The following is a 27,596-nucleotide window of genomic DNA, read 5'->3' on the forward strand; positions in this document are numbered from 1 at the left end:
GTCCAATCCCCAGTACTGGAAAAAATAAATGAATAAACAGATATGAACTGTCTCCATGGCCAGAGCCCCCAGCTGGCTGGGTCATGTGACTTCCTTTTCTGGACAGAGTATGGGCATCCAGCCCACCTCCAGGCGTAAACTCTTTTGGTCTTACCACCTAGAGACTGCCTTCCCAGCACCCCAAATCCTCTCCCATGAGGCAACAGAGAGACAGGAGCTTTAAAAACCAAGCAAGTTTTAAATATGTTAGCAAAATATTATTAACATTAAATATAGATCATAAATAAGCCTTATAAATATGAACCTGATTACAAACTGATAAAAAAAAATCAATAAATTAGTCACGCCATCCAAAGAATTGACCCAGGGGCTTCTGGGACCCTCTTCCAAGGCTGTGGTTTCAACCTGAGAAAATTCCATGATTCGCCACCAGAGGGAGCAGCCAACTGTGCAGAATCAAGACCGGCACATTCTGGGGGCTGGGAGGCCTCCTACAGAGAAAATTCAGCATGAGTCCACCCCAAGGCTATTTGCACCATGTGTCCTCATTTTCGGAGAATTTGATGTCCATCTTATATCACGGAGTCCCAGAAACTGCCAGGCAAAGGGAACCTTAACGCAGTGTCCAAATTCCTGGCTTCCCAAAGAAAAAACTGAGGTCCAGAGAGGTAAAGTGATCTGCCTGAGGTCACTTAGTGAATGAAGGATGGAGTTGGGATCTGAGCCTCATTCCCCTAGACCTGCAGATCAGTGCTCCTTCTAGGGCACACTGCCCCTGCCATAGCTGCCTAAAGTGAGGTCACTCTGATATCCAGGTGTCTAGCCTGAATAGTGATGAGGCATAGGAGGGAGGCCAGCTCAGGCCCTGACCGCCCCTTGGAACCCTGCCACCACAGAAAGGAGGAAGTCTGGGGGCAAGAGCCCCACAAGTCATGAGAGGGAAGGGCCTCCGGGGAGTCTGAGGGGGCAGTCAGCCCAGCCATGAGTCAGCTTATGTCATCAGACCCCTGAATCAATGGAAAGTCGGCCCCTCATGGCCTGACCTGGCCACCCCACCAGGACTGGGAAACTCAGGCTGGGAGCACTGCAGCCTGGCTCTCCCCTAAGCCCAGCAGAGGTAGAAAGGGCCCGAGCAGCTCCATTTTTTAAAGTGCACTTCTGAGTGGTGGGGGACGGAGGGAGCAGATTTGGAAACCCAGGAGGGAGCTCAGCATCTTGCAACAGCTCCTCACATCCATAGAGCACCTGCTGGGTTCTTCACCTGCAGGGGCTGCAGCTCTCACTACCGGAACAGCTGCCCCCTGGGCACAGGCCTCTTGACCCTTCTGGAGGGCCTGGCCCTGCGGGCCCCCTTATGCAGGGCCCGGCGGGGGCTGTGTCTCCGGTTACGACTCAGGCTGTTCCCCCACTCCCCAAAGACCTGCCCCACAGAGCCCATGAAGCGGTGGTAGCCACACAGGAACTGGCAGCCCTCCAGCTTGGATTTGAAGAAGTTCAGGGTAGAGGGCATCAGTGTGGCCCGTGGGCCAGGCAGCAGGGGCTCTGGCGTCTCTGAGCAGTTGGTGAGCAGCTCTGACATGCAGTAGATGTTGTTCCTGACGCCCTGGATGTTCCTCGTGGCCACCTGCATCTCTGGCATGTTCTTGCCCTTCAAGAGATGCTGCTGTAAAGCAGCCAGTCTGTGCAGGATGCCGTTCAGGGTGGCACTGACAGTCTGCAGAAAGCCATGCCTGCTCAGCCCCCGCAGGGTGTCCTCACTGGGGAAGGCCCTGGAACATTTCATGCAGGACTCTCTCAGGACAGGTGTGTCCAGGCCTTGGAGGCGGATCTGGAGGGACAAGGGAGTTAGGATGTGCATTCTGGAGCTCCCCTCCCCCCAAGCACACACACAGATGAGTCTGCCCTGGCTCCCTTTGAAATAGTAGACTTGACACATCCCTATGTGCTCTTCCCATCAGATAGATTCGGAAACCAAGGCCTGAGAGATGGCAACTCTAAGATCATGAAAGCAGGGTAGGGTCAGGGGCCTGTGTGGTGACTACGTAGGCAGTGGCTGGCATGGGGGTGTGTCAGTGGGAAGAGGCTTCGGGAGGGTTGGACTCTGCTCACTGGTACATCGGGTGCCTGGCACAAGGCCCGGGGAAGGGGCCGATAAATATGCCAGACAAGCAGGTGGATGAGGGTTAGAGTTGGGAGCTAGGGAACCTGTGCTGTCCCCGCAGCTTCTCAGGGTTAGGTGTGGAATAACACAGGGACTCAGTTTCCCTACACTCTCCATATCGAGTGGGGCCTGGGCCAGGTTCTCCCTGCGCTTACTTCCTTGCTAACCCCCTGCCATTCTCTGAGGCTCAGATGCCACAAGGGGCCTGGTGCTCACAAAGGGCTCCAGGAGGCAGCTGGTGTCCTTCATGAGGTTCGCCTGGCTCCGGAGCTGGCCGAGGAGCTGTGTGTAAGAGTTGGAGCATCTGCACATGGCCACTGCCGCCTCCACTGCTGGGCTCAGGAGCAGGAGTCCGAGGACCAGACCTGGGGCAGAGAAGGACGGGTCACCGGCTTGGTGAAGAAGCTACAGGTGGGAGCCCTGGGGAGGGGCTCAAGAGGGCCTTGGGGGCTGGCCACAGAGCAGGGAGCCTGTGTGTGCACAGGAATGCCACTAGGGTCACCACCAGCTTCCCAGTGAGTTACTGCCCAGGGCCCAAAGCGGGGTTCGGGGTTTGAGGGATCAATGGCTGTAATTTAACACCCAGGCCTGTGGATGGAAGCTGCTGAATGCGACCAGCCAGGTCTATCTTGCCCACATCCCAGGCCTAACCTCAGGTGCTGACAGCAGGTGACTCAGGGGAAGGGATTATTTTCAAGGCCTCTGGGCTAAGAACTGGCCATGGTCCCAGGACTTCTCAGCTACCCGGGCCCCCTTAACAGACCACGGCCCTCTACATAAGTGCACTTGAGAGGGGTTTGGGGCAGCAGCCCAGAGCAATGGGGTGCCCTGAGCTCTGGGCACCAAGACAGGAAGAGCCAAAAGGGTCCACCTTTCTTCCCAAAGGCTTGGTATGGCAAGGACATGGGAGCTCATCCAGCACATGTGCCTATCTTGCTGACAGGTAAACCAAGTCACAGGAGAACACCTTGCGTGAGTCACAAGAGGCCAACCCCCCACCCAGCCTGCCTCCTGTGTCCTTAAGTGGCCCCTTCTGTCAGGGCCACCGGCGATGCCATGAGCCCGTGGGAAGGTTTCAGGGGGCCAGTGCAGTTATGGCTCACTGCCCCTCACCCCCACAGGCACCAGCAGCCACGTGGTCGGAAGGGGCCTGTGGCGCAATGGCCCGGAAGGCGGTGACACCATCCTTCCCTTCCTACAAACCGCGCAGCCCCTTGGGGAGGACCAGCTGCTGGGAAGAGCCGAGGGGCAGGGCGCCCAGGCGTGCCGACCGCAAGGCACCCTTGCTACTTCCCCAGGTGACTCGGTCGGGATCTGGGAGGGGGACTCGCGGCACGTGTTTGGCCGCAATTCCATGGGACCAAGAGTCAGCAGGGGTGTGTGACCTGACCCACAGGAGCCACGGGAGCCCCGAGCCTGATCACCTGGTGGGCCTGGCTTCCAGGTGAGGCTTCCCAGGTTGGTGAGAGTGAGGGCTGTGGGTGATGTCACAGGGCTCTGCGTGCCTGTCACCACGTGGGTGTGGCTATGTGTGACTGTGTGGGCTCCACGGCCCCTAGGCCTGGCTGACTTTCTATCCATCCCAGACCCCAAGAATCAAATCGGGGCAAGCAGGAGACCCTCTCTGCCCACACATTGCCCCACTTCCATCCCTGGCTGGGCAACTTTCGGTCCCGCCCCGCCCTTGCGCAAACATCTTCCACCTGCCTCCTGCTTCCCGGCCTCTTCCTCGCCCCAGTATTCCCAGAGTTGCCTTATTTCCCCTTCCCGCTCGCCTTCTGGGTAGACCCTGTCTGCACATGTCGAGTTGCTGGGTTCTCAGCGGAGTCCTCCCCTCGCCTGATCCTGGCTCTCTCCCTTCCTCAGCATCCTTCTGCCCCGTGCCCGGCTGATCCAGGTCCTGGAGGGCAGGCGCCCTGTTCCTTGCTGGTCCCCTGGGCACAGCACATGGGTGCTGGCTCAGAGGAAGTACTTACTGAGCAGCGTCCTCCATGTGAGTTGTGCCCGCATGCTGGGTGCCTGCGCTCCGGCCTGTGCCTGCTGGGGGTGATACCTCCAAGCTGGGAGTCCTGCGGGCTGGCAGCCACTTTATGCCCGCTGGGGCGATTGGCCAACACCCCGTGAGGTGGGTGGGGAGGGGGAGGGGGAGGGGGAGGGGGAGGGCAGGCCTTCTGGGAACATGACCCCAAAAACCAAAGTTTCCAAGGCGGCCAATGGGCATGCCTGCTCCTCCTCCTGTTTTCTTCGAATTCGTTCTTCGAGGTCAGCCCCACGCCCAAGGATGATGCAAACCGCAGCCTCAGGCTTCTTGGGGTGAGTGGGGAGCAGGGGGTCTGTGCCATCTTCGGGGGGCTGTTCCCAGGGTAGGAGCCAGGGACCGCAAGCCAGGCCTCCGGAGGCCCCCAGCCGGTCATGGCCCAGGAGCTTTTGGCCCAGCAGGACACCAGCAAGGTTTGGGGCTGAGGGGAGCAAGACATCTTCCTTGTTGAGTGCCCTTCCCGCCCTCTCGCTGGGGCTGTTGGGACATCTGTGAGCGGAAACCACCAGGCCCTGGGCACAGAGCCAAAGCCAGGCCCAGGCTCGCAGCCCCGAGATTGTGGTTCTAGCATCCTCCAGCCAGACTGCCCCAACTCCATTCCCCCATCAGCCACCCCACCAGACTTCCTATCCCGGGCCACTGCCCACAGCCATGTCCCTTCTCTGCAGGCAAGGCCCTCTGGGAAGAACTGGGCACATGAGCAAAAGAAGCAAGAAACAGGGTTCACAGGCCTTCTGACATGCTGTGTGGCCTGAGCCAAGTCACTTAACCTCTCTGGGCCTCAGAAGCCCCACCTGTTAAAAAAAAAAAGGGAAGAGAAAAGCATTTCCTAGGCCGCCTCATAGGGCTGGTGCCACCATGGACATAAAAGGTAAAAGCCCTCAGAAGGGAAAAGATAAAACGAAACTCTATTCCAAGTACTAGCTGCTGAGGGGAGATGGGGGAGATGGGGAAGCTGTGAGCTCAGAGGGGAAGCCTGGGAGGGGATCTGCTGCGCCAACGGTTAGAGACAAGGTTTCACTTTCTCTGAAAGATAGCGATCGTGGGCTGGTCCTCGCTCCTCAAAGCCTAAGGCATCAGAGCAGCCTTGGAGACAGCACCTCCCTAACAACCTGCTAATTACTAGGGTAAACTGAGGCATGGGGACGAGAGGACAAGGAGGTGTGGGGGCCGGCTGAGGCCTGCAGGAGCTGCCTGACAGCCCCAGCACAACTCGAAGAATTGGAAGAGGATCCCTGGCCTGTGCCCTCAGGAGTCCCGAGGGAAGGTGGCCCCCAAAAGGCTGGAGAGCCAGGGCAGAGCCTTGGGGCTTCCAGGGGGCCCAAGCTGCTGCAGCTGAGGGCACTGAGCCTGCAGAGCTGACAAGGAACTCAGATGTGGCCAGAACAGAGCTCCTCCCACCTGCTCTCCACCTCTGCAGACCTGACCCTCCATTCGTGTAGTCATTCAACAAACGAGTAAAGGCCCCACTGCATCCCAGCCACTCCCAGGTGCTAAGGAGCTCACAGGAGGCAAATCCAGAGCAGCTCCAGGCCCAGGCAGCTGCTCCACACTCCACCCTTCCCCACATCCAGCGTGGCGCTCACTGCACGAAGCCCAATACCACACCTTGGCCACCCTCCTGGCCAGTTCTGGATTCTCATCCTAAGAATGTCACTTCCACTAAATTCCTCATCTCTGCTCGCCCCCACAAAGCTGTTTTCTGGGGCCCTGGCCAAGTGGGGATCCTTCTCCATTTCACATCCCTGATCGCGTCTTACAGCAGCCTGGGAGAGAGATAGCTCATCTTGCTTTGCTGAGGTGGTGAAGCCCCCGGAAGCGCAGAGGCTGGCTGAGGGCAGAACAGCCAGATCCAGCCAGAGAGCACCTGCCCCTCTTGGCTACTGCTGCCAGACCATGAGACTTGGAGACTGTCACATGCCTTCACCTTGTTCTGTCCCCTCCTAGTCCAAGCCAGGTGTATTGTCTCCGGGGTTTAAAAGGCCTCGGGCTAGGGATTTAGCTCAGTGGTTCCGCAGCCTGCCTCCCAAGCACAAGGTCCCGAGTTTTATCCCCGGTACCAAAAAAAAAAGGGCCTCAAAGGCACAGAGAGGGGAAGTTGCCCCTCTCAGGCTGCACAGCAATTAAGACAGCGTTCAGACTGAACCTGTCTAATTAATTTGAAGGACCATATTCTTACCACAGGGCTAATCAGAGTGCTGTGTGGGACCCCAGGACCAGCATCAACAAAGGCAAGAAGAGTTTGCACATTCATTTGCCGGGGCTGGAATAACATTACAGTTGTCCCAGGACATCCACCAGGGATGGGTTCCCTGAAATGTGTCTCTTGCATAAAACGGTATAGCATTTGCATACACTTGTCCAATCTGCTGCCTCCATGCCACTTACCCTCTGTTTTTTAATGTTATAATTATAAAATACTTAAATAGGTGTGAAGCTAGGCATGGTGGCACATGCCTGTAATCCCAGCACTTGGGAGGCTGAGCCAGGAGGATTGACATGAGTTCAAGGCTACCCTAGGCTACATATTGAGTTCGAGACTGGCCTGAATTACATAGCGAGACTGTCTCAAAAACAAAAACAAAAAAAGCGAGGTGTGGTGGTACATTCCTGTACTCCAGCACGCGAAGCCTGGGGCAGGAGGGTTGCAAGTTCAAGCCCAGTCTGGACAACTTAGTGGCTTATTGAGAGCCTGTTGCAAGGTAAAAAATAAAAGGGCTATGAATGAAGCTCAGTGAGAAGACCCTGGATTTGATCCCCAATACCACAAAAAATAAATACTGTAGTTAGATAGGAAGTTTTGCTATTATTAATTGTATTATATATTTTATATGTAGCCCCAAGACAATTCCTCTTCCATTGTGGTCCAGGTAAGCTGAAAAATTTGACAGATTGATACTAAATCACTCCTAAATTGCTTATAATGCCTAACACAATGCCAGTGCTATATAAATGATTGTTATGCTGTATTATTTAGGGAATAATGGCAAGGAAAAGAAAGTGTGTACAGGTCCGGTACGGATGAAACCATCGGAGGCCTAACTGCATTTCCAGTTTGTAGGAGGCTGAACCTGCAAGTACAGAGTCCATGGATCCCAAGGGCTGACTGTACCACAGGCTGGGAGGCTTCAGCAACAGAATTTATCTTCTCACAGTTCTGGAGGCCCGAAGTCTGAGGTGGAGGTAGAGGTGGCAGTGTGCTTGGCTCCTTGGCTTGCAGATGGCCTTGGCATGCTGTGTCTTCACATGGGCATCACCGGTCTGTGTGCCTCAAGGATTGGGCTCCACCCAAAGACCTCATTTTACCTTAATCACTCCTTCTTGAAAGCCCTATCTCCAAATACAGTTGCATGTGCAGATGCTGTGGATCAGGACTTACACAGACAGGGCTGTGGGGAAGATGTGACTCAGCCCACAACAGCCTGCAGGAGGCGGCATGGTTGGAGGGCTCCAGGAAGTGGAGACGTTGTCAGGGGATGCACCCAGGGGATGCACAGGAGCACAAGGAGTGGTGGCTGGAAGAGGCCTGGGCACTTGACCATCAGAGGGGAGAGTGAAGGAAGATGCGTCAGCGTTTCTGGTGAGGTCAGTGCCCAGTGACGTCCCTCTCGCCAGCAGGAAAAGCTTGCGACACGGCCCAGCCAGTATAAATAGGATCCCCAACCACAGGGCCTGGGCTGCCCCCTCTTTCTGAGCCACGTCAGCCAGCTCCGCGTGATTTGGAGAGGGAGAGGACAGGCTTGGTTCCACAGAACTGCTATTCCCCAGGCTTCCTGGCCCACTCTCTGGAAGTGGGGCCCTACTACTTTAAATGCAAGGATAGGACCTGTGATGGCTTGGGTAAGAGTCCTAACCCACTAGGTGGAGAGAAAGCGCCCCTCCCCAGGCGGAGCTGGAGAGTCAATTTCCAGTCTCAATCTGTTTGTGAGTCAGTGTCCTTGACCCAGAAACATCCCATTTCTGAGCCTCAGTTTCCCCTCCATACACTGCAGTGACACAATGACAAAAGACTATCCTAGCCAGTCACAGTAGCACATGACTGTAATCCTAACCCTCAGGAAACTGAGGCAGGTGGATCACAAGTTTTAGGCCAGCATGGACAACATAGCTCAAGGCCAGCCTGGCCTACAAAGTGAGACCCTGTCTTTAAAAACAAACAAATAAAAAAGAAATAAATAAGAAAATCCAATTTAGGCCCAGGCATGTAGCTCAGTGGCACCACACCTGCCTGGAAGAGCAAGGTCCTGAGTTTGATCCCTGGTACCAGGGCAGGAAAAAAGAAAAATCCAATTTTAAAATGGGAAAAGGATTAGAATAGACATTTCTCCAAAGTAAAGACAGACAAATGGCCAATGAAAAGATGCTAGGAGCCAGACTCAGTAGTACACACCTGTAATCCCAGCTACTCAAGAAGCTGAGGCAAGAGGGCCACAAGTTTAAGTCCAGCATGAGCAACTTAGAGACCTATCTCAAAATAAAGTTAAAAATGTGCTGGGGGTGTAGTTCAGGGGTGGAGCACTTCCCTAGCAGGCACAAGGCTCTGGGTTCAACTCCAGTACCACCTAAGAGAGAGAAAGAAAGAAAGAAAGAAAGAAAGAAAGAAAGAAAGAAAGAAAGAAAGAAAGACAGACAAGTAGGCTGGGCATGATGCTATATACCTCCCAGTACTCTGGGAGGCTGAGACAGGAGAATCCAAGTTTGACCACAGCCTGGGCAAATTAGCAACTTAGTGAGACCCTGTCTCAAGATAAAAAATTTTAAAAGTCTAGAGATGTAGCTTAGTGAAAAGTCCTTGGGTTTAATCCACAGTAGTAGAAAAAAAATACTTGGCATCATTAGCTATCAGGGAAATGAAAATTCAAACCAAGATGAGATACCATGTCACACCCACTAGGGTGACCATAATCAAAGACAGATAACAAAAAGTGTTGGTGAGGATGTGAAAAAATTGGAACCCTTGTGCGTTACTGGTGAGAATGTATGACGTTCCCTGGAAAGCAGTTTGGCAGTTCCTTAAATGGCTATACATGAAGATGTTATACAACGAATAATTCCACTCCTAGAGAACCCAAGAGAACTAAAACTATACATCCAAAAAAACTTTTAATATAGAGAACACATATATCCACACACAAGTTTGCAAATGGTCATAGGAGCAATTATTTACAACCTCCAAAAAGTACAAACAACCCAGACATCTGTCAATAGTAGATGGACAAACAGAATGTGGCCTATCTAATAATACAGTGGAGTATTAATGAGTCACAAACAGGAATGAAGTACTGACACCTAGTACAACATAGATGAACCTTGAAACCAGCACACTAAGTTAAAGCCGCTGGACACAAAAGGTCACACGTTGTATGGGGGTTTTTTGTTTGTTTGTTTGTTTGTTTTTTGAGACAGGGTCTCACTATGTAGTTTAGGCTGGCCTTGAGCTCACTATGTAGCCCAGGCTGGCCTCAAACTCAAAGTGATCCTCCTGCACTCAGCCCTCCGAGTGCTGGGATTACAGGCGTGCACCGCCACACCCGGCATATGGTGTTATTTGTATACAGTGTCCAGAATGGGCAAACACAGAGACAGAAAATTGATTAGTGGTTGCTGGGGCTGGGGACCCAGGAGTAGGAAGTGACAGCGAAAGGGCATAGGTTTTTTTTTTTAGGGAATGGGGGGGATGATAAAAATATTCTAGAATTTGCCTGGTATCCTGGCTCTTGGAGGCTGAGGCAGGAGGATCACTGTGAGTTCAAATCTAGCTTGGAATATACATAGTGAGACTGTCTCAAAAAAGCGAAAAAAAATTCTTGAATTAGACAGCAGTGATGATTGCATAACTCTAAATATACAAAAAACCACCAAATTTGATGGTATGTAAATTGCAGCTGAATTTTTAAAAATGCAGGGACTAATGCTACCTCTTAACACAGTCAGTGTAGTTCGGTGAGATGATCCCAGCCCACAGCAGGTGTCTGGTAAACATGTACCTGACAGTCACCGGGGCAGATGAAGGCACACATTTGCTTATGTCACAGGGTGGCTTTGAGGGCAGTTGAGAAAGTCCGTGTTACATAAACTCTGGAGTGAGGCAAGGATTGACCAGTTCAAAGAGGTCACCCTGGGTGCCGGGATCCCTTGACTCACAGTCTGCCGCTGAGTCCTTCTGGGGCCTGGCCTGTCCACAGGTGCAAGAAACCATGTCCCTTGTGCATGATGGTGACTCCCCACATTGGGTAACTGACCCCGCTTCCAGGGGCCTGAACACCTATTCAGGAAGTACAGCAGAGAGAGAGAAATGCCCTCTGCTCCATAACCTCTTACTGACCAGTGTCCCTAGCCCCTCAGACCTGCCCCTGCCATGGGGAATCCCCAGATGGAGGGGTGCAGCTGGGTGGGATGGCTGTGAGCACGCTGGCTGGGTGGCAGAAGATGAGGTGCTGCCCACTGTCCATTCTCTTGCTGGCCTGGGACCCCCATGCACACGTTCTCTGACCCCAGGTCCTATCTGGGCTGACAGGTGAGATGACCTCAGAGCAACCACAGCCCTAGAGAACCAGAGGTCCTCAGGGGCTCTCAGTGCTGAAATAATATGCTAAGTAAAAACAACTCTAAGCAGTTAATGGGATAAGCGAGTCCAAATGGATCCTGATTTTCTCATAATGACAGCATATAATAACACTTCTAAGTTTTTGTCTTGTTTTGATTTGTTTTTTGAGACAAGGTCTCACTCTGTAATTCAGGCTCACTATGAACTCACTATGTAGCCCAGGCGGGGCTCAACTCATGGTGATCCTCCTGCCTCAGCCTCCTGAGTGCTGGGATCACAGGTGTGCCCCACCACACCAAGCTACAGTACCTCTTTTGAAACATCAAATTCTTGCCCAAAATGTTTGGGTGCCACCAGCATATTTCTGGAGCCCCATCAGTGCGCAGGGCCTAGTATTACACATTTCAGCTAGGGTGCCCCTTAGGAGCCAGGATCACTGTTTCTGCCCTGAAGATGGGGAAACCGAGGCCTGAGAAGCAGAGACCTGAGAGAGATCCAATGCAGCCTTCCAGAGACAGGAGATCCACCTCCAAGCCCAGGATATTGTGCAGGACTGATATTGCCAAGTGACTCAAGGTAAGCGGGAACACTTGTCTCCTGAGGGCTTTGGGAAGAGAGCTCACCTAGGGGAGGCTGCCTCTGAAGCAAGGCAGCCCAGGACTAGGAGAGAGGCGATGGGAGTGACCGGAAGCCTGACAAGGACAGAGGAAAATAGGCAGGGGGTCACCCACACTTGCTGGGCTTTGCAATCCCTGGGAAGGGGCTTTTACCGCACGGCCTGGTCACACCCCTTGCCTAAAACACTTTCCTGGTTTCCTGTTGTTAAAGTCATGACCATGCCACCAGGCCCTGCCACCTCCCAGTCTTACACTTACCTCTTTCACTCACCCTCTTCTTCACCTTCCTCGGTCCCTCAGGGGAAGTGAGTTCACACCTCAGGGCCTCAGCACATGCTGTTCCACACCCTGAGCCTTCCACCTTCTGACCTGCCACCCAGACCTCAAAGTCCAGCCTAAGTCTTGCCCCTATAGGGAAGCCCTCCCTGACCTTTCTCCACCTATATCCTCAGCTCCTGTGAGGCTAGCAGCATCACATATAGCTCTGTGTAGCACTCGTTAAGGTGTGCATTTTTTAAATTGGGCATGGTGCCACACATCTGTATTCCCAGCACGCGGGAGACTGAGACCAAGACAGGAGGATTGCCTCAAGCTCAAGGCCTGAACTGCAGAGCAAGACCTTGTTTCAACACCCTCCCCTCCAAAAAAAGAAGTGTGCATTTTGTGGGTTGTCTCCCCAGCCAGACTGTAAATTCCAAGAGGATGTACACCGTGGTCTGGCTCCTCTTTGTCTCTCTGGTGTGTGGTTAGTGCCACAAAATGTAGTAGGTGCTGAAGAAACCCAGATGTGGCCATCTACAGAAGCCTCTGGAAAGATGAGCCTGGCTCCAGCCTTCAGGAAGGAGATGCATCCCTGTCCCACATCTGGCACACCTGGACCAAGCCTTCCAGAAGCACAGAGCTACTGACTGCTGGGTGAATCACCCGCTCCCACAGCCATTTCCATGAGTGCTCCTGGTTCCTTTTCCAAAGAAATCTGATTTCTGCCATGCTCAATGCACTGCACCATGTGATTCCAATTCTGGGCAGCCTCGATTTGAAAGACGCTGACTTTTTCCTTTATGATAACTTCTTTTAAAAAACAAATTCAAAATCTGCTTTTTCACCCATTGCAGATTGCAACACTTTCCTGGAAAACAAACAGAAAAAGAAAAAGCCAAAGCAGTTTTCCTGTTTCCTTTAAAAAATTCATTTCGGAACAAATTCCACATGCAAGGCACAGACTGGTCACAGGAGGAGCCTGGTCTTCTACTGAAGGGGACGACCCTCTATTTTGTAAAAACAAAAGACAGATCACAGTGGCTTTTCAGTCCCTCATTTAACCTATAAATTGGGCAGGAGCCAGGGGTGAATCAGCAAGAGAAGGCTTATGGTCGAGTGAGTTTACATGATTACTTTATCCCAGCCAGTACTGGAAGGGTGAGCAAGCGTGCACACACACACACCCATACATGAACCAACACTCTGCGTGCAAGGGACTGGAAGACCCACTTGGCAGATGCCTGTTTTTCACCCCAGTGAGATGCCCATGGCCCCAGTGCCTCAGGAGGTGGCACCCAACCCACCCTGGCTTTAGCAGTACTCCGGGGTCTGCAATGCACCTATTCATCCTGAGCAGGACCAATCAGAACCCTTCCCTGGGACTGACATCACACACAGGAAGCACACCTCTGCCACATGGCTAGGGTTCAGATTCCTGATACCACAAAGCGACCCTCACAGGAAACCAACCTTCCCTGGCCCCACAGCGCCAGAGTGAGGTTCTGGAGAGAGGGTCAGGAGGCAGCCAACACAGCCAGGGAGGCCAAGCCATCTCCCTGACCCCTGTCCCTGTTGAAGCTAGGGTCAATCCGCAGTGTGTGCCTGCACAGGGCAAGAGTTAGCCTCCTCTTTGCTGGCTGAGTTGGTTTTCTGGCACTCGAAGCTAGGGGCCCTTCCTCCTGCACAAGCCTGAGGAGGTTGGGGGGGGGAGGAGGGAGGAGGTGGGCTGAGCAGGAACCTTCTCTTGATGCCAGCCACCTGGGCACAACAGTGCAGCTGAGGTCTGAGCTCTGCTCCACAGAGAGGCAGCTAGAGAAGGGTGGTGGGAACAGACCGGATCCCCACAGGGTTAGGACAGAGGCGGGACTCACTCCCAGGACTGCCAATCACTGCCCCAAGGAAACGATGTGGAGCATGTGCTGGGGAAAGAGTTGCTTTCTTCCCCTTCTTGTTCTTGGGGAGACCATGAGCAATCCCTGGCCATTTAGCTTGCTACCAAAATGAGAAATCCTTCGATTCCAAGGAGAGAGAAAGTCCTAAACGTGTGCTGTCTCCAAGGACCTACTGGTGGCCGAGCAATAGGTGGTGGGTATGATCTGCTGGAAACAAGTCATCCTCTCCATAGAATGAGCCTGGAAGAACGGAGAAATTATATGGCATTATTCAAATGCTGGGTGTCTCCACAGCCTATAAAGCAGAGCTTAACAGCAAAAAGGTACAAACAGCCCAAATGTCCTTTAAAAGATAATGAATCAGGGCCGGGGATTTAGCTCAGTGGTGCTGTCACGTGCCATGCAAGCTCAAGGTCCCGAGTTCCATCCCTGGTCCCCCCGCCCCCCAAAAAAGATAATGAATCAACAAAATGTGATCTACACATACAATGGAGTATTATTCAGCCATGAGAAGGAATGACATGCTACAATGTAGACAAACCTCAAAAACATTAAGTAAAAGAAGCTGGATGCAAAAAGTCACATATCGTATGATTTGTGTATTTGAAATACCCAGAAGAGGTAAATCCATAGAGATAGAACCCAGGTGGATGGCGGCCAGAGACTGGGGGAAGGAGGACTAGGTAGTGACTGCTTAATGGGCACAGGGTCTCCTTTGGGGGCAATAAAATGCCATGGAACTAGATAGAATTGGTGTTGTACAACATTGTGAATGTGTTGAAAGCCACTGAATTATTCACTGTAAAATGGTTAATTTCCCCTTCAGTACTGGAGATTAAATCTAGAGCTTTCACACGACACCACATCTCCAGCTCTCTTTAAAATTTTTTTTTTAATTTGAGACAAGTTCTCACTAAGTTGCCAAGTTTCCCAGGCTATACTCAAACTTGTGATCCTCCTGCCTCAGCCTCCAAGAACAGTGGGATTACAAACATGTACCACCTGGCTGGCCTAAAATGGGTAATTTTGTAGTATATGTGAATTGCTTCTGAATTAAAAAAGAAATTTAAAGGTAGCGCTTAAAAATATAGCAAGGGTTAGAGGTGTAACTCGGTGGTCGAGCACTTTCCTAGCATGGGCAAGGTCCTGGGTTCAATCCCCAGCACTACAAAAATAAAACAAAACCAACAACAAAATCAGCAACCCCAGGACAAGTAGGGGGACCAGAAGGCAGAAAGTCAGGCTGCAGAGGGCAAGAGCGAGTCAGAGGCCCCCTGACCTTCTGTCGAGCTGCCCCATGACTGCTGGTCCACAGGCGCTGCTTTGCAGACTGAGAAAAGGCCAATTTAGTTTCAAATGCCAGGCTGCCGGGGTCCAGGACAGGGCATGAGGGCAACCTGCAGGGGGCGCTCTCGGCTGTGGGAGAGAGGCAAACTGGGAGGTCTCCAAGGCTGATGCTTGAGCAAAAGGCCGTCATTAGGGAGGGAGGGGACACTTACAGGGTTGTACTGGGAAAATTTTGCCTTGGCAGCCAGATGAAAAGGGAAATAGAGGCAAGGAGAGCAACAGGGAGGTGAGGCCAGCAACACAGGTGAGAACAACCCTAGGCCGAATGGGAGCTCTGGAAAGGGTGGGGTGCCCAGCTTGGTGGGAGCATGGGGCTGGGGCTGGGGAGGAGCTTCCTGGGCTCCGGGCAGGGAACCTGAGCTGCACAGTGGGCAGAGGACAGGGGCAGGCTTGATTGGGTCTGCAGACAGGAGAGGGGCAGGGAAGTGGGCAGAGGGAGGAGGGAGGCTGGCCAGGCTGAGGCCAGTGAGAGAGGGCAGAGGAGAGGAACGGGGGCAGAGGTACCAGCCAGCCTCCACTATCTGGGTGAGCATAGGAGAGCAGGGCCTTCTGATGGCCAGTACAGCAGTGCCCGTCTTCCATTAGGGCGAGGCAGGGAGGACGGAGGGGATGGGAGTTCAGGAGAGAGAAGTGGACAGGAGGGACACACGGGAAACTGTAAACATGAAAGATACTGATACATGCCTGCACACTCACTCTCACTAATATAAAAACCAGCCCTGACTAGGTGTCGTGGAGCACACCTGTAATCCCAGCTACTTCGATGGCTGAGGCAGGAGGATTGCAAGTTCAAGGCCAGCCTGGGCAACTTAGCAAGACTCCATCTCAAAATAAATAGGGCTGGGGGTGTAGCTCAGAGGTAGAGCCCTTGCCTAGCATGTGTGAGGCCCTGGGTTCCATCTCTAGTACCACAAAAACAACACAAAATAAAAATGCCCCAGCCACATACAAACACAGGCATATGGACACATAGCGCTTCATGCTAACATGTGCATGCGCACGCACACACACACACACACACACACACACACACAGATGCAGACACAATGCAGAGATGGAGCCCCCAGAGCTGACATTCATGCATCACAGATGCACTATAGCCATAGACATCCAGATGTCACCGCAGAGGTCCAAGTAATGGCTACATGGGGACACCCTGTCCCTTCTACACACATGTAGGTTGTCACATACATACACACACTCTACTGTTAAAACAGGCTCATATTTTTCTTTTTTTAGTGCTTTTTAAAAGAGACAGGGTCTTGCCCTGTTGTCCAGGTTGGCTTTGAATTCCTGGCCTCAAGTGATCCTCCCACTTCAGCCTCCCTGTGCCTAGGACTGCAGGTGAAACTACAGGGTGTGCACCACTGTGCCTGGCTTACACAGGCTCATGTGTGGTGACACTCACTGCAAGCATAAGTCTGCTCACACACACCCATGCAGCAAACACACTTAGAGCAGATGCACTCACGCGCGTGCCCACACACACACACACACACAAATAGAGGCCATGCACACACCCAGGCAGCACATAGCCGTAGGACACCACAACTGACCCCATGGGAGGAAACTCTGGGCACCTCCGTAAGAGGCAGCATTGGCTCGGGAGCCCCAGCCTAGGGGCCTGCTGGCCTAGGGAAAGTGACACACAAACCAAGGCCGTTGCCCAACACACCCACCCTGCCTAGCCCAAGGTCAGGGAGGAGCCAGGGCAGGGCCTCACGTGCCTGCCCTGCATCCGTTGCCACCAGCAGCAGATACCCGGCCACCTACGCAGACAGCTGGGGCTGCTTGCAAAACCTTCCCCATCCCTCAGGGTTCAGCTAAAGTGTCTCTTTCCCCCCAGGGAAAGTCCCCTGGCTTCTGCAGACATATGTAACCTTTTAGAATTCTGGTTCTATAGCACCTGGGCAAGTCACTTCACCTCTCTGCCTTTCATTCTTACCTGTGTGAAATGAGAATAACAAAAGCCTGCGTGAATATATATAGATATAGATGGCATAGATATATTGATCAAAATATACAGTGAATGTTTAAATTTTTAAAAATCCATTACAATAAAAGACACCTTGTCATTAATCCCCCTCAAAATCCTCCCCCTCACTTCAAACACTCTGATCCCATCAATCTTGCCCTTTTCTGAAGCAATTCTGGAAGACCTTTATGAAGTGTGATCAAAAACACGGTGAATGCTGGTGCTGAGGGTCATACAACAGAAAGACAGGCTCATAAAAACATTACAGCGTGTCCTCATCCACTTTATTCATCGGATCTGGCTCTGTGCAACTTCTGGCTCTTCCCCAAAGCCAAAAATCACTATGAAAGGTAAAAGTTTTGAATTGATTCAGAACATCAAGACAGCCACAGCAGTGCAACTAAAGACACAAAGGAAGGCTTCTAGGACTGCTCTGGAAATTGCAAGAATAAGCTAAGCATGGTGGCTCTCACCTGTAATTCCAGCACTTGGGAGGCTGAGGCAAGAAGATTGCCACGAGTTCAAGGCCAGGCTGAACTACACAGCAAGACCTTGTCATTTGAAGTGGGGGGGGGGAGTATCTTGGGGGGGGGTGTTAATGGCAATGTGTCTTTTACTGTAATAAAATTAAAATTGTTTAACATTCACCATTATTTTTCCATCATTCCGCATATGTGAACTGAGAGGGTACATTCTGCCCCTGCCGAAGAGGGCACTGAGGGGCATGGAGGAAGCAGCCTCTTTGTGCTCATGCCATCAGCCATCTGCTGATGGGCTGCCCTCCCCTGTCCCTTCCTCCTGTCTCCTGCTCAGGCTGGAGACTGGGGTCTGAAAGAACATCTGGGGGACATGCAGTTTCTTCTCTCTCCTCTACGATGGACCAAGACAGGCCCTGTGGGGCAATTTGGCCAGTGCAGTACTAGAAAGCCCTCCCAGCAAGGATGGAAATGAGGGCTTGAAACTCTGAATTTCTGCTCCCCTATCTTTGAAGAAAACGGAAGAGGTCACTTCCTCTGTATGGGCAGAAAGATCCGAAAGAGTGGAAATGGCCTGCTGCCTCTCCCTGGCCGAGGGTTCCTCATCTCTCATCCCCACCCACCCGGCCACCTCCTCCCAGCAGAAGCTGGAGCCCGGGCTGGCTGCAGAGCCCTGAGAGCAACTTTCTGCTACCCAAGGGACTGTGGCAGGACTCACCTGGGCAGCAGCTGCCGTGGTCACAAGGACAAGCTCTCAGGCTCTCTGCAGTGCTGGGTAGGACTAGGAAGTGAGGGACATGGGCTGTGTCCTGGCAGTGCATGCCCAGTCCTGCTGATGAATGACCCACATTGAGCCCAAGCCCAGGCCCAGGCTGACCTCTGGTTTCCTTTGCCTCAGGACCCCCTGGAGGCCTGAGTGAGACAAGCTTGAGGTTTTGAACCCCTGCCTTAGCCTGGGAGAGCTCAAGGCCCATCATGAGGTCCAGGGTCACATCCCTGAAAGGTGCTTCCCTTCTCAGCCGTGTCCCTGGGGCACCCCCCAAGCCCTGAGCCTTTGAACCCAGTGGGTTTCCATCTCAGTACACCCAGAGTACACCTCTCTGCTATGATGTGCTGGATGGTGAGGTCCAGCCCCAGGGCCTGGCCCTTTGGCCCCCAAGGACATTAATCCCAAGAGCTAAAAATCTTTTGCACAGACAAACTGAGATATGTGGTCAAGGTACAGGTGGGTACACTGACAACTAGACCTGGGTCTAAGTCAGACAAGCCTGTTGGATGTGCCTGTGGTCCTCACTCAGGCCAGCCCCATGAAGAGCCCCAAGAACTAGCCAAGGACAGGCTGGAATCTGATTTAAGGGACTGGGTCAGGCCTGAGGTCCTTCAGTAGCCATGATGACAGAAACACCCAAACCAGTGACTGCCATGGGTGACCAGACGACATGGGGCCAGGAGTGCTCTAGCTGCAGGTTAGGCAGCATCAGGAACCCTAAAGCCTCCACCTCCAGTCCAGGATGCCTCCCAAGCCAGCCACACACTAGGCATCCAGTGAGAGGGACCAGGACTTTGCCCATCCTACCCTCATCACAGACAGGACTCCAAGGAAAAGCTCCTCCCAAGACTCCTGAAGGAGACTTCCTAGGTCTCCACGCACATGAGGGAAATGAGTCTGAAGGGAAGGGGCTGGCTCAGGTCCCCCCCTCTGCTCACTCACCGGGCTGCAGCTGTGCTCTTGGCTCATCTGATCTGCAGCCTGAGGCCCGGCTCCGGGGTCCCCAAGGGGCAGGGCAGGCACACTGCCAGAGGCCTGGCCTCTGTCCTAGCTTTTCTGGGGAGGCACCACAGCCTCTGAGTACACAGAAGTCACACCCTTGGGTGGGTCTGGACTGAGGGCACCTGATAACCCCACACACCCAGTGCATCTGTGGGGCCCTCTCAGGCTAAGGGGATCCTGGCCTGGAAGGGAGGTGGCTCCTGTGGCAGGAAGACCTTGACCCCAATGTGCCCAGGGGCACAGCCTTCAAAGATAGAAGGGCTCCGGGCCCCAGTTCCCTTCTCCTAGTTTTACATCTCAGCACAGAGAAGCCCGGTGGCCAGGGCCTCCTGCTGCCACTGCTCTAGAAAAGCCCTGTTGGCAAGAACGGACCAATCTCTCTTCCCTCAAGACAGTCAGAATGCAGGTGAGACTCCAAAGAAAGCAGGCCTGGAGCAAAGGTGCTCTCAGGCCCTTCCAGAAGGGAGGAAACCCGGAGGCAGGAGGGTCCTGCTCATGTGCACAAGCTCCTGGGCTACTCTGGAAGCAGCAAGGGATGAAGAAAGGACCCAGACTTCGCAAGCTGACAGCTGTGGGTGGCCGTAATGTGACCTAGGCTAAGTCATGTCACATCTCCAAGCTTCATTTCCTCATCTGGAACACGGAGATGGTTCACGGATGGCTCAGGGCACCGCCGTGAGAGGCGAGTGAGATGAGGCGAGTGAGATGAGGTGAGCGTGGTTGAGCCAGCTACATGGGGAGAGCCTGGGACCTCAGAGAGCCACGGCCGAGACTCAGATTCACATGAACCCCAAGGACTACAGCCCAGCTAGAGCAATATAAAGTCCTTTAGTAACATTCAATTTAATAAAAGAAGAGAGAGATGTAAAAATACTTTTCTTGGAGGCCCTGGGATGGGAAGGCACTGTCAGAACCTGCCTGGCCAGGGAGGTACCCAGCCAGGCAGGAGGATTGAAGCCCTCCTGGGGGGCAGCTGGCCCCAGGGAGTGGGAGAAAAATGGCTCAGGCCTCAGGCAGGAACTGTGCAAATGCCGAGGCCATGAGAGGAGTGATGGGTTTGGGGCTTGGGCCCAAGCACCGTGTTCCCCTGCATGTGCAGACATGCATGGGCCAGCACCTGCTTACTCAATCTGCGGGCGCATACAAGTGCCCATGAGAGAGCGGTGCCTGTACGTAGCTTACATAGAGAGCAGAATGAGGGGTCCCCGGGCAGGAATGGGGGGCTCATCCCAGAGACTGAGGCAGTAGCTTAAAGAAGTCTGTGGAAGTCCAGGGGAGACAGACAGCCAGGTGCCAGCTCTGCTCCCTCCAGGCCTTAGGAGGCCAAGCCCTCCTGCCGTCGCTGGAGGACTTCGATGACACTGCTGATGTCATCCTCAGGCACCTAGTGGGTGGGGAAAGTGGGCAGATTCAAAGCTGAATCTGGCCAGGACTACCCCAACTTCCTGGCCCAGCTGGTACTACCTCCTGCCCACTCACCCTTCCGGGCCTCAATTTCCCTCCAGGAGCCCCTCACCCCAGCACACAGCACTCACCAGAGCATGATCAAAGTTGAAGGTGCTGATGTAGTAGGCAGAGATGTCAGCAGCAGCCAGGGGACCAGCAATCTGGGCAACAATCCCACATTCATCTAAGGGTTGAGGAGGGACACATGTGACTCACACTGGCCTCTACAGATACCTCAAAGGCCTTCCGTACCCCCCAACACAGGGAGCAGCCCTCACCAAAGCCCAGGGGCTGTCCACCGATGCGCACCATCCTCCACAGCTCCCCGGAGGAACTGGTCAGCAGGAGGTTACTGGGGAACCTGGATAGGCAGATGGTGGATAGCAGAGCAGCCCATCTGTCCCCACCCCACTGGGAGCCCCTGGGGAAGATCCACCTGCTGGCCTCAGAGTCTGCACTCTGCCTTTTCCTTTCTTGGGGCTGACCTGGGGTTTGTAGCCCACCCAGGGTCAGGGATCACATACTTTTTCTGCGTCTCGGAGTCCATGACAATGGAGATGTATCCCTCAATAAGGGAGAAGGCAAAGAATGGGATGGAGCTGGATTCAGGACTGCTTGAGGCTGCCTCCTTGGTGGCGCTGGGGAAGGACAGCAGGATCAGAAGCTCTACAGGGCACCCTGCCCACTCCATCTCCTCACCACCGGCCTCCAGACCCCAGGGAAGAGGCTGGCACGGGTGGCCGTGGCCAGGCCCTTACATCCAAGGCCCTGACCTCCTGAAGGTGCTGGTGAAAATGGGGGAGGAGGACACTGAGCCCTGCTCATGCCAAAGATGAAGGACCCCAGGGACAGAAGGCCTGACTAAGGCCTGGCTCAGGTGTGGCTCTGCCAACACCACAGGAACAGGCCTAGCTTCAGGATCAGGACCATCCCTGTCCATCAGTGGAGGGCACGTGGGCATCATGGGCCAGCAACCCTGAGACACAAGGCAGGGCACAGAGTGGCTGAAGAAGCACAGGGAACAAAGGTGGTAAAAGAGTGTACAGGATGGTGGTGAGTATAGAGACTAAGCACACACACCTGTGTGAGTAGAAGAGGACATCGATGAGGGTGGTGGCAATGGCTGGCAGCGTCTCAGGGTCCAGTGTGAGGACACAGAAGCGGTTCTGTGGACTCTGAATGGGATGCACCGTGGGACTTGGCCCTGCTGGGGTAGATAGCTCCGGGTGAAAGGCATTCGTGGGTTGGGGCGACCCCTGGTGGCCAGTTGGGGGAAAGCCTGGGCTAGGCGTGGGTCGCGTTCTCCAGGAACCAGCCTGGGCCCTCCCGATCGCCCCGCCTTCCCTCTTGAGAGGCGGCCAGTATCTTCTGGTCTCCCGGGGCCCACAGTCATACCTACACAAGGGAAGGGCCCCCGTGGGAAGAGGAAGACCGGCCCAAGTTTGAAGGGCAGGGAGCGGACCTCACCAGGCTGGGTGCGGGGAAAGCCATTGCTGGAATCATCAATATCAACAGGCACAGGCTCCCCGCCCACCTCGCGGTAAATGTCGAACTCCTGGGCCAGTGTATGGATCACCACAGATAGGTCCTGCTCCCGCACCTGGGCCAGATGCAGATGGCAAACCATGTGGCTCCCTCTGACACTCATGCCCACCCTGCACTGTGCCAGTTCTTGTGGGAAACTCACCAGGATGAAGTCTGTCTGGTAAGTGGACAGCATCAGCACGGACACGTGGTGCTCAGCCAGTGGGGTGATGACAGAGCGAGCGATCTTGCTGACTCCAGCAGCCTGCACTGCCGCGCCACTGTGAGAGGACACGTTCATCACCAGCCATGTGGCATCAGCCACCTGCAGGAACTCGGATGGGGGCAGCTCTGTGGGCAGGAGGCACATGCCTAGTCAGGGCCTGGCCCTCTCTGATCTTGAATTTCCCTGTTTCAAGGCGGGTTCTAGCAAAGAAAAGGCAGGTCTGGAGCCTGGGTCTATCTCTCCCTAGCTCTGCTGGGGAAGTATGCAAAGACTAAGTGCTTCAGTGCTGATCGGCTAGGGATGGAGCAGCAAAGATCAGAGCTCCAGACTCAGATCTAGATTCAAATCCTGGCTTTGCAATTTACTTGCTGCGTGATGTGGGGAAAGTGATTTAAGCCTGTTTCCTCATCTGAGCCTTTTTCCGTATCTGTAGAATGGGATAACATCATTCCTCAAGACTGAGTAACACACATTGCATCACCTGGCACCACCAGGGGGCGCCAGCAGCCCATGTTTGCCTCTGCGGATATCCTTCCCCTTTTGCAGCCTTAGACAATGTGGTAAGTACAAACGGGGAAACTAAGGCCCGGATGGAGCAGCGGGGTGGGCGTGGGGGACGGGACAGGCCAAGCTCCAATTGGCTAGCTTGAGTCTCTACGCCTGTGAGGCTGGAAGAAGCGCGAGCCAGATGTCAGCTCCAGGGCCCTGGGAGGGACCAGGCTGGCATCCAGTTCTCAGCAGGGGCCAAGGCCGCTGCTGTTCACCCAACCACAGCCAGGAGGCCCCCAGGACCCTGCCCTGGGATGGCTGCCGGCTCCTGCATTCCTTCCCCAACCCTCAGACTCCTGGAGCTCCCAGACCAGCAGAGGAGCTGACCCGCATTGGAGAGACTAAGTACAAGGGGAAATAAGTAAGCCCTCGGGGGTTAAAACCGCGACAGGAACCTGGACTCTCTCCTGAAACTGTAACAGTGCCCCTGCCCGCCAAAGACTGCCAAGTGACCCTCCCTCACACAGCTTCTCATGGGCTTTAAGTTTAAAAAGCCCTCACAGGACCCTGTTAGAGTACCACCATAATTATATAATTTACCTAGGAGGAAAAAGCTGAGAGGGGAAGTGATTTGCTCAAGGGCACACAGCCAGTGTAAGTGGTAGAGCAGGATTCAAACCCAGATCCACATCTTTAAGGCCCAAGCTCGTGGGTCACTGGACTCCAGTATCTAGTAACAGCCGTGTGGAGGAGAGCACGAGTCCAACCCCCACCCACCTTTAAACCCCTCCTCGTCCACCATGAGCGTGTAATCCTCGGGGGTCTCGGTCAGGCTGAAGAACTTGCACCTGGTGGGGGATAGGGCAGATTTTCAGCTCGGACGACGAACAGGCAGGGGTTGGGGAAGAGGCCTAGTGGACTTCGTCCTGTCCTCCCCGAAGGACCCCCCCGCCGGGCGCCTTCCTTCCCTAGCCGCCTCTATCTCCTCACCTGAGCAATGGGTGCTCCCCGGCCCCGTCTCCAGGGCCAAGGACTATTTTCCATCCCTACTCCTCTCCAGGAGGGAGGAGAGGCTCAACCGAGGCGACAGCCCTGGGAGCGTCAGACCTTGGGCCTCCCTCGGCCGGACCCTCTGGCCTGGTGGGAGGCGTCTGGAAGGAACTCCCCGCAGTGTCCCCCACTTCCCGCGGCTTGGAGTTAAGCATTGGGAGGGGGCACAGGCCCAGGCCGGATGACAGCCGATCTCCCCACTCGCCCCACCCGCCTCGCAGAAGTCCTAATCCTCTGACCCTGGCCCAGAGCGACAGCAGAGCCCCCACCCTCATCTGCGCCCCCGAACCCGGGCGCGCACCGGCTGCGGTGGGGCAGGAAGAGTAGCTTGATGAGCGGGTGGGTGTAGAGCCAGAGACCCTGGCGGGCGAGACTCAGCACCCGCACCCGGTGCTCTAGGATGTGCAGCTCCATCGCGGCTCGCGCAGCCCTGGCCCCGCCGCTAGCTAGACCCAGGCCGAAGACGGGGCGGCAGGGTGGCGCCCGGGACTTAAAGGAGAAGCAGTGCGGTTATGTCCACACCGCCCGCTTTGCTGCGGACCGGTCCAGCCCGGCGCCCAGTCAGACTTCTGGCTCCTTGATGGCCACGCCCCGCTAGGCTCACAACCAATGCAAGGTGGCCACGCCTCCTTCCAACGCCAGAACTTCACCCAGCTCGTATCAGACCGCCTAGTCCCACCCCGGAAGGCTCCACCCCACTAGCCCTGGTTTAGGAACCGGTGCCAGACCCCAACCCTTTGGCGTTCTCCAGGCTCCGCCCATGCCATACCCCCTCCCCGGCCCCGCCCTTCCGCAGGACTCAGCTACCCTGGGTTTGGGAGCATACCGGAAGCAGAGGTCATGTCCCTCTAGGTACACACGTGGATAGACTGAAGTCATTGAGAAGGCCTAAAGAACCGGAGCTTGGCTGGGACCGGAACGCTGGCCCGAGCCCCTGGAGCGTGGAGAGACAGAAGCCAGTAGTGCAGCCTCGGTGACCATGTTTTGCTCCCCAGTGTCCGGGTGCCTTTCTCTGTCCTTGCTGTAATGGCTCTAATGGCCCTGGAGGCAGAGGTGACTGAGGTGGGATCCCCAAAGTAAGGACTGCCTAGGATTGGTATTGATAATACCCCTCCCTATTTTGTGAGTGGGTGCTGACCAGACCTGGGTGGCCCTGTTTTTCTCAAATTCCAGAGTAGAAGGCTTCTAACCTCACAGAGATGCGAGCCCTAGCCACATCTTTCTGAGCAATACGTGGAGGGGTAGTGCACTGAAGGTGGCCTGGGCCTCTGACTTGAGGTCCCTCAATACAAACCAACCCCAGCAGTGCTTGGGCTAGGATTGCCCGGGACCCAGGCTTTAAGGGACAGAACCATGCAGTCGGCCTTACTGGGTACTCAGACCTCAGGCCAGAGACTTGAGTCAGAGGCTGCCCCAAAGCCTGCAGTGGTTAGCAAAACCCAACTGGCCTCGGCACATCTGAACTGGCTTCAGCCCCTAGGAGGCCCCCAGTTGGCAGACACCAAGATCTTATCCGGCCTCTCAAGCAAGCATCAGCAAGCTCAGGTTGACTCCATGGCAGGACCCAGCATGCTGCAGAGGGCTCTAATCTGGCCCAAGCATCCTTAGGGCTCAGATCCGGGCCTCTGAACCAAGTAGGGTAAGCAGGCCTCAGGCATGATTGGGCCTGCCTGCTCTGGAGCCTTCACCACAAACAGAAGGAAGCCTGGCTAAGCCTCATCCCTGACCTCTTGGGATTCCCATGGAACACTGCAGCCACCACATCCTGGCCTGTCCCTTGGAGGACTGGGGGGCAAGGAGGAGTGTTTCTCAAAGGCTGAGCCCTTCTCATCAATGGTAGGTGCAGATTAGGGTGGGAAGCCAAAGGAGTGAGGGGCAGGGGGGAGGGAGTGGGTATTCTGTACTGAGTCTCCTGCGGCCATTCACTTCCTCAGTATCCCCAGCTGTATCAGAACACAATGTTCTAGGCCCAGGGGGATGCCTGAAAGCTCAGAGGCTCTGCTTCTCCCTCTTGCTCCCCCACCCCCTCCCCCTGTGGCCTGGCCCAGCTTGGTCTCCTGCCAGGAACAGCAGCTATTGTTTGACTGGAAAAGCTGCTTCCTCAGCAAGGGGTGGGGGTGGGGGGCTGCTCTCCCAGGGACACCCTGTCCTCACTCTTGCTGGTCATCAGGTTGTCACCAAGCATGGGCCTGGCCCCTCAGTGGGAGAGTCAGGTCACTTGGTCAGGAGAGGAAGCTGAGGGGCTCTGGGTGAAAGTGTGGTTCTGCTTGTAGGGGTGGGTTCTCACCCCACTCCTGTTTTTACCTATCAGGCATGTCACACAACCAGCCCAGCATGGCACATAGTAAGTGCTCAGTAAATGGAAGGCACCATTTTATCAAGGACCCAGGTTTCCTCCCCTCACCCATCTGTCTACCATGGAGGCCTGCCTGAGCATGTGAGGACATTCATGGAGCCTCACTCCTTGTGCCAGCCCCTGATCCAAAATGAGTACTCGGAAGCTAATTGGGGCCTTGGAGGGGGAAGAGCCTGACGCCACCTCCTCAGGAACCCCTTCCCCCTTAGGGATGAGTAGGGAACAAGGCCTCGACAGTAGGCTCCAGCCCTAGTGTCCCTAATCTATGGCAGTAAGTGTACATGGAGCAGCAGGGATAGGGTGAGGGAAAACAGGAGCCAAGAACAGAGGCTGGCCCTGTACTTGCTAACTCCTCTGCCAAAGGCACTTCTCAGAGAGGCTCAAGCTGGGATTGGCACAGGAGGAGCTCTATATGGTGTGAAATAGAGATGCTGAGTGTCAGGGCAGCAGCCCTTCCCTGGCCCTCACTGCACACCAGCTCTTTACACAAGCCTGTTTATTTCTGTACAAAACCACATTTCTATTTTACACAAAGAGCACCCCACATGCTCCCCTCATGCCAGCACCCTATCCCTAGGAAACAACCCCAGGAGAAGCGGGCTGAGTGAGGCCCCACCCTCTTGGCCCTGGCTTCTGCCTGTGCTGGCTGGGCCAGCCTGAGCTCCACTCTAGAGAAAATAAATAAAGAGGCTCAGGCAGAATCTGTGGTGGGCCAGCCAGACTGTCCCAGCTTAGTGCCCAAGCGTTTGGGCCCTCAGGTAAGCAGGCCCTGGAGTGTCAGTCTTCGAACCAGGTAAGGCAGGTGTGGAGAGACCCTGCCCCGGAGGCCCAGGCTTCGGAGGTTACAAGTAGGTGTCCTCACTCTCTTGGGAGGTCAGGCTCTCTTGGGAGCAGTGATGGGCTAAGTCCTGAGGAGCTGAGTCCTGGGGGACTGGATCCTGGGAAGCTGGGTCTTTCAGGGTCATATCCTGTGGGGCACATGCATCTCCTCCAGTGGTCACTGCTGTGGCTTGACTGGGGGCTGGGACCTTGTCCAGATTCCCACTTGCTATTTTGTGCTTCTTCTGCTCCTTCTGAGCCTGTGTGGACAGTTTGGGCTTGGCCTTGGAGCTGGCGAGAGGTACATCTGGGGGCAGCCGGATGGATGGTGAAGGTTGCAGGGCACCCCGGGGACTGGGCTCCGCATCCAGGATGGCCTTGGCACCATGCAGCCTGGGCGGGGAGTGGCACTGCAGTTCACCCCGGGTCTCCTGCCAGCGCCGCAACTGGATGAGGTGCTCACGCTCAATCTGGTGCTCTGTCACGGGCAACTCCACCACCTGTGGGGTGAGTTAGGGGGAGATGGGTACTAGGAAGAATGTCCTTTGCCTTCTCCTCACCCCCAACCTGAGCCCCACTTTCCCTGGCCTCAGGAAGGATG

The 27,596-nt window shown here is 54.5% G+C and overlaps 3 protein-coding genes and 1 long non-coding RNA gene across 17 annotated transcripts in view; 1 reads left to right on the forward strand and 3 right to left on the reverse strand.

The window, feature by feature from the left end:
* Positions 1 to 235: 235 nt before the first annotated feature.
* Osm (oncostatin M) lies at positions 236 to 4,319 on the reverse strand. Its single transcript, XM_021257193.2, has 3 exons — positions 4,138 to 4,319; positions 2,378 to 2,526; positions 236 to 1,828 (listed from the first exon to the last, which is right to left on the reverse strand). Exons 1-3 carry the CDS (start codon positions 4,169 to 4,171, stop codon positions 1,283 to 1,285), a joined length of 729 nt encoding a protein of 242 aa, XP_021112852.2. The 5' UTR covers positions 4,172 to 4,319; the 3' UTR covers positions 236 to 1,282.
* Positions 2,435 to 16,966, forward strand: LOC110348860 (uncharacterized). Of its 9 annotated transcripts, XR_015446243.1 has the most exons (8): positions 2,441 to 2,572; positions 3,047 to 3,104; positions 3,283 to 3,459; positions 3,558 to 3,605; positions 4,028 to 4,154; positions 7,177 to 7,784; positions 11,200 to 11,322; positions 11,915 to 12,524. It is a non-coding gene; the product is annotated as an uncharacterized LOC110348860 (long non-coding RNA). The 9 variants fall into 9 exon arrangements; XR_015446249.1 differs by lacking the exon at positions 3,558 to 3,605 and having other exon boundaries at positions 2,435 to 2,572; positions 11,915 to 16,966; XR_015446245.1 differs by lacking the exons at positions 2,441 to 2,572; positions 3,047 to 3,104; positions 3,283 to 3,459; positions 3,558 to 3,605; positions 4,028 to 4,154 and adding exons at positions 4,323 to 4,474; positions 4,868 to 7,069 and having other exon boundaries at positions 11,915 to 16,966.
* On the reverse strand, positions 9,284 to 24,372 carry Castor1 (cytosolic arginine sensor for mTORC1 subunit 1). Of its 6 annotated transcripts, XR_205181.4 has the most exons (10): positions 24,122 to 24,372; positions 23,548 to 23,618; positions 22,219 to 22,406; positions 21,999 to 22,131; positions 21,612 to 21,738; positions 21,056 to 21,169; positions 20,810 to 20,892; positions 20,621 to 20,715; positions 20,268 to 20,469; positions 9,284 to 13,756 (listed from the first exon to the last, which is right to left on the reverse strand). XR_205181.4 is itself a non-coding variant. In XM_004843432.4 (9 exons), the coding sequence occupies exons 1-9, from the start codon at positions 24,232 to 24,234 to the stop codon at positions 13,661 to 13,663; spliced, it is 1,017 nt and encodes a 338-aa protein (XP_004843489.1). In that variant the 5' UTR covers positions 24,235 to 24,372; the 3' UTR covers positions 9,284 to 13,660. The 6 variants fall into 6 exon arrangements, 5 of the variants coding, with proteins under 5 accessions (XP_004843489.1, XP_004843488.1, XP_087054344.1 ...); XM_004843432.4 differs by lacking the exon at positions 20,268 to 20,469 and having other exon boundaries at positions 21,612 to 21,735; XM_004843431.4 differs by lacking the exon at positions 20,268 to 20,469.
* Positions 24,373 to 26,657: 2,285 nt separating this feature from the next.
* The window catches only part of Tbc1d10a (TBC1 domain family member 10A), a 36,757-nt gene continuing 35,818 nt past the window's right edge, over positions 26,658 to 27,596 (reverse strand). The window contains exon 9 of the mRNA XM_013071658.3: positions 26,658 to 27,495. Coding sequence (XP_012927112.1) covers positions 27,019 to 27,495 — 477 coding nt within the window. The 3' untranslated portion in view covers positions 26,658 to 27,018. The remainder of the gene's footprint in view (positions 27,496 to 27,596) is intronic.

This window comes from Heterocephalus glaber, unplaced genomic scaffold (genome assembly GCF_053883595.1).
Source record: "Heterocephalus glaber isolate CG9 unplaced genomic scaffold, H.glaber_assembly_v1.0 deba00001687, whole genome shotgun sequence".
NCBI classification, from domain to species: domain Eukaryota; kingdom Metazoa; phylum Chordata; class Mammalia; order Rodentia; family Bathyergidae; genus Heterocephalus; species Heterocephalus glaber.

Excerpts from the sequence above, each read along its gene's own strand:
- Castor1 (XM_004843431.4), bottom strand. The coding sequence starts at position 24,234 with ATGGAGCTGCACATCCTAGAGCACCGGGTGCGGGTGCTGAGTCTCGCC. Across the intron at positions 22,132-22,218 it reads ACCAGACAGACTTCATCCTG|GTGCGGGAGCAGGACCTATC; the intron begins GTGAGTTTCCCA and ends CATCTGGCCCAG. Across the intron at positions 20,716-20,809 it reads TGGACAGCCCCTGGGCTTTG|ATGAATGTGGGATTGTTGCC; the intron begins GTGAGGGCTGCT and ends CTCAACCCTTAG.
- Osm (XM_021257193.2), bottom strand. The coding sequence starts at position 4,171 with ATGCGGGCACAACTCACATGGAGGACGCTGCTCA. Across the intron at positions 2,527-4,137 it reads CACATGGAGGACGCTGCTCA|GTCTGGTCCTCGGACTCCTG; the intron begins GTAAGTACTTCC and ends TCTCTGCCCCAG. Across the intron at positions 1,829-2,377 it reads GCTGCCTCCTGGAGCCCTTT|ATCCGCCTCCAAGGCCTGGA; the intron begins GTGAGCACCAGG and ends TTGTCCCTCCAG.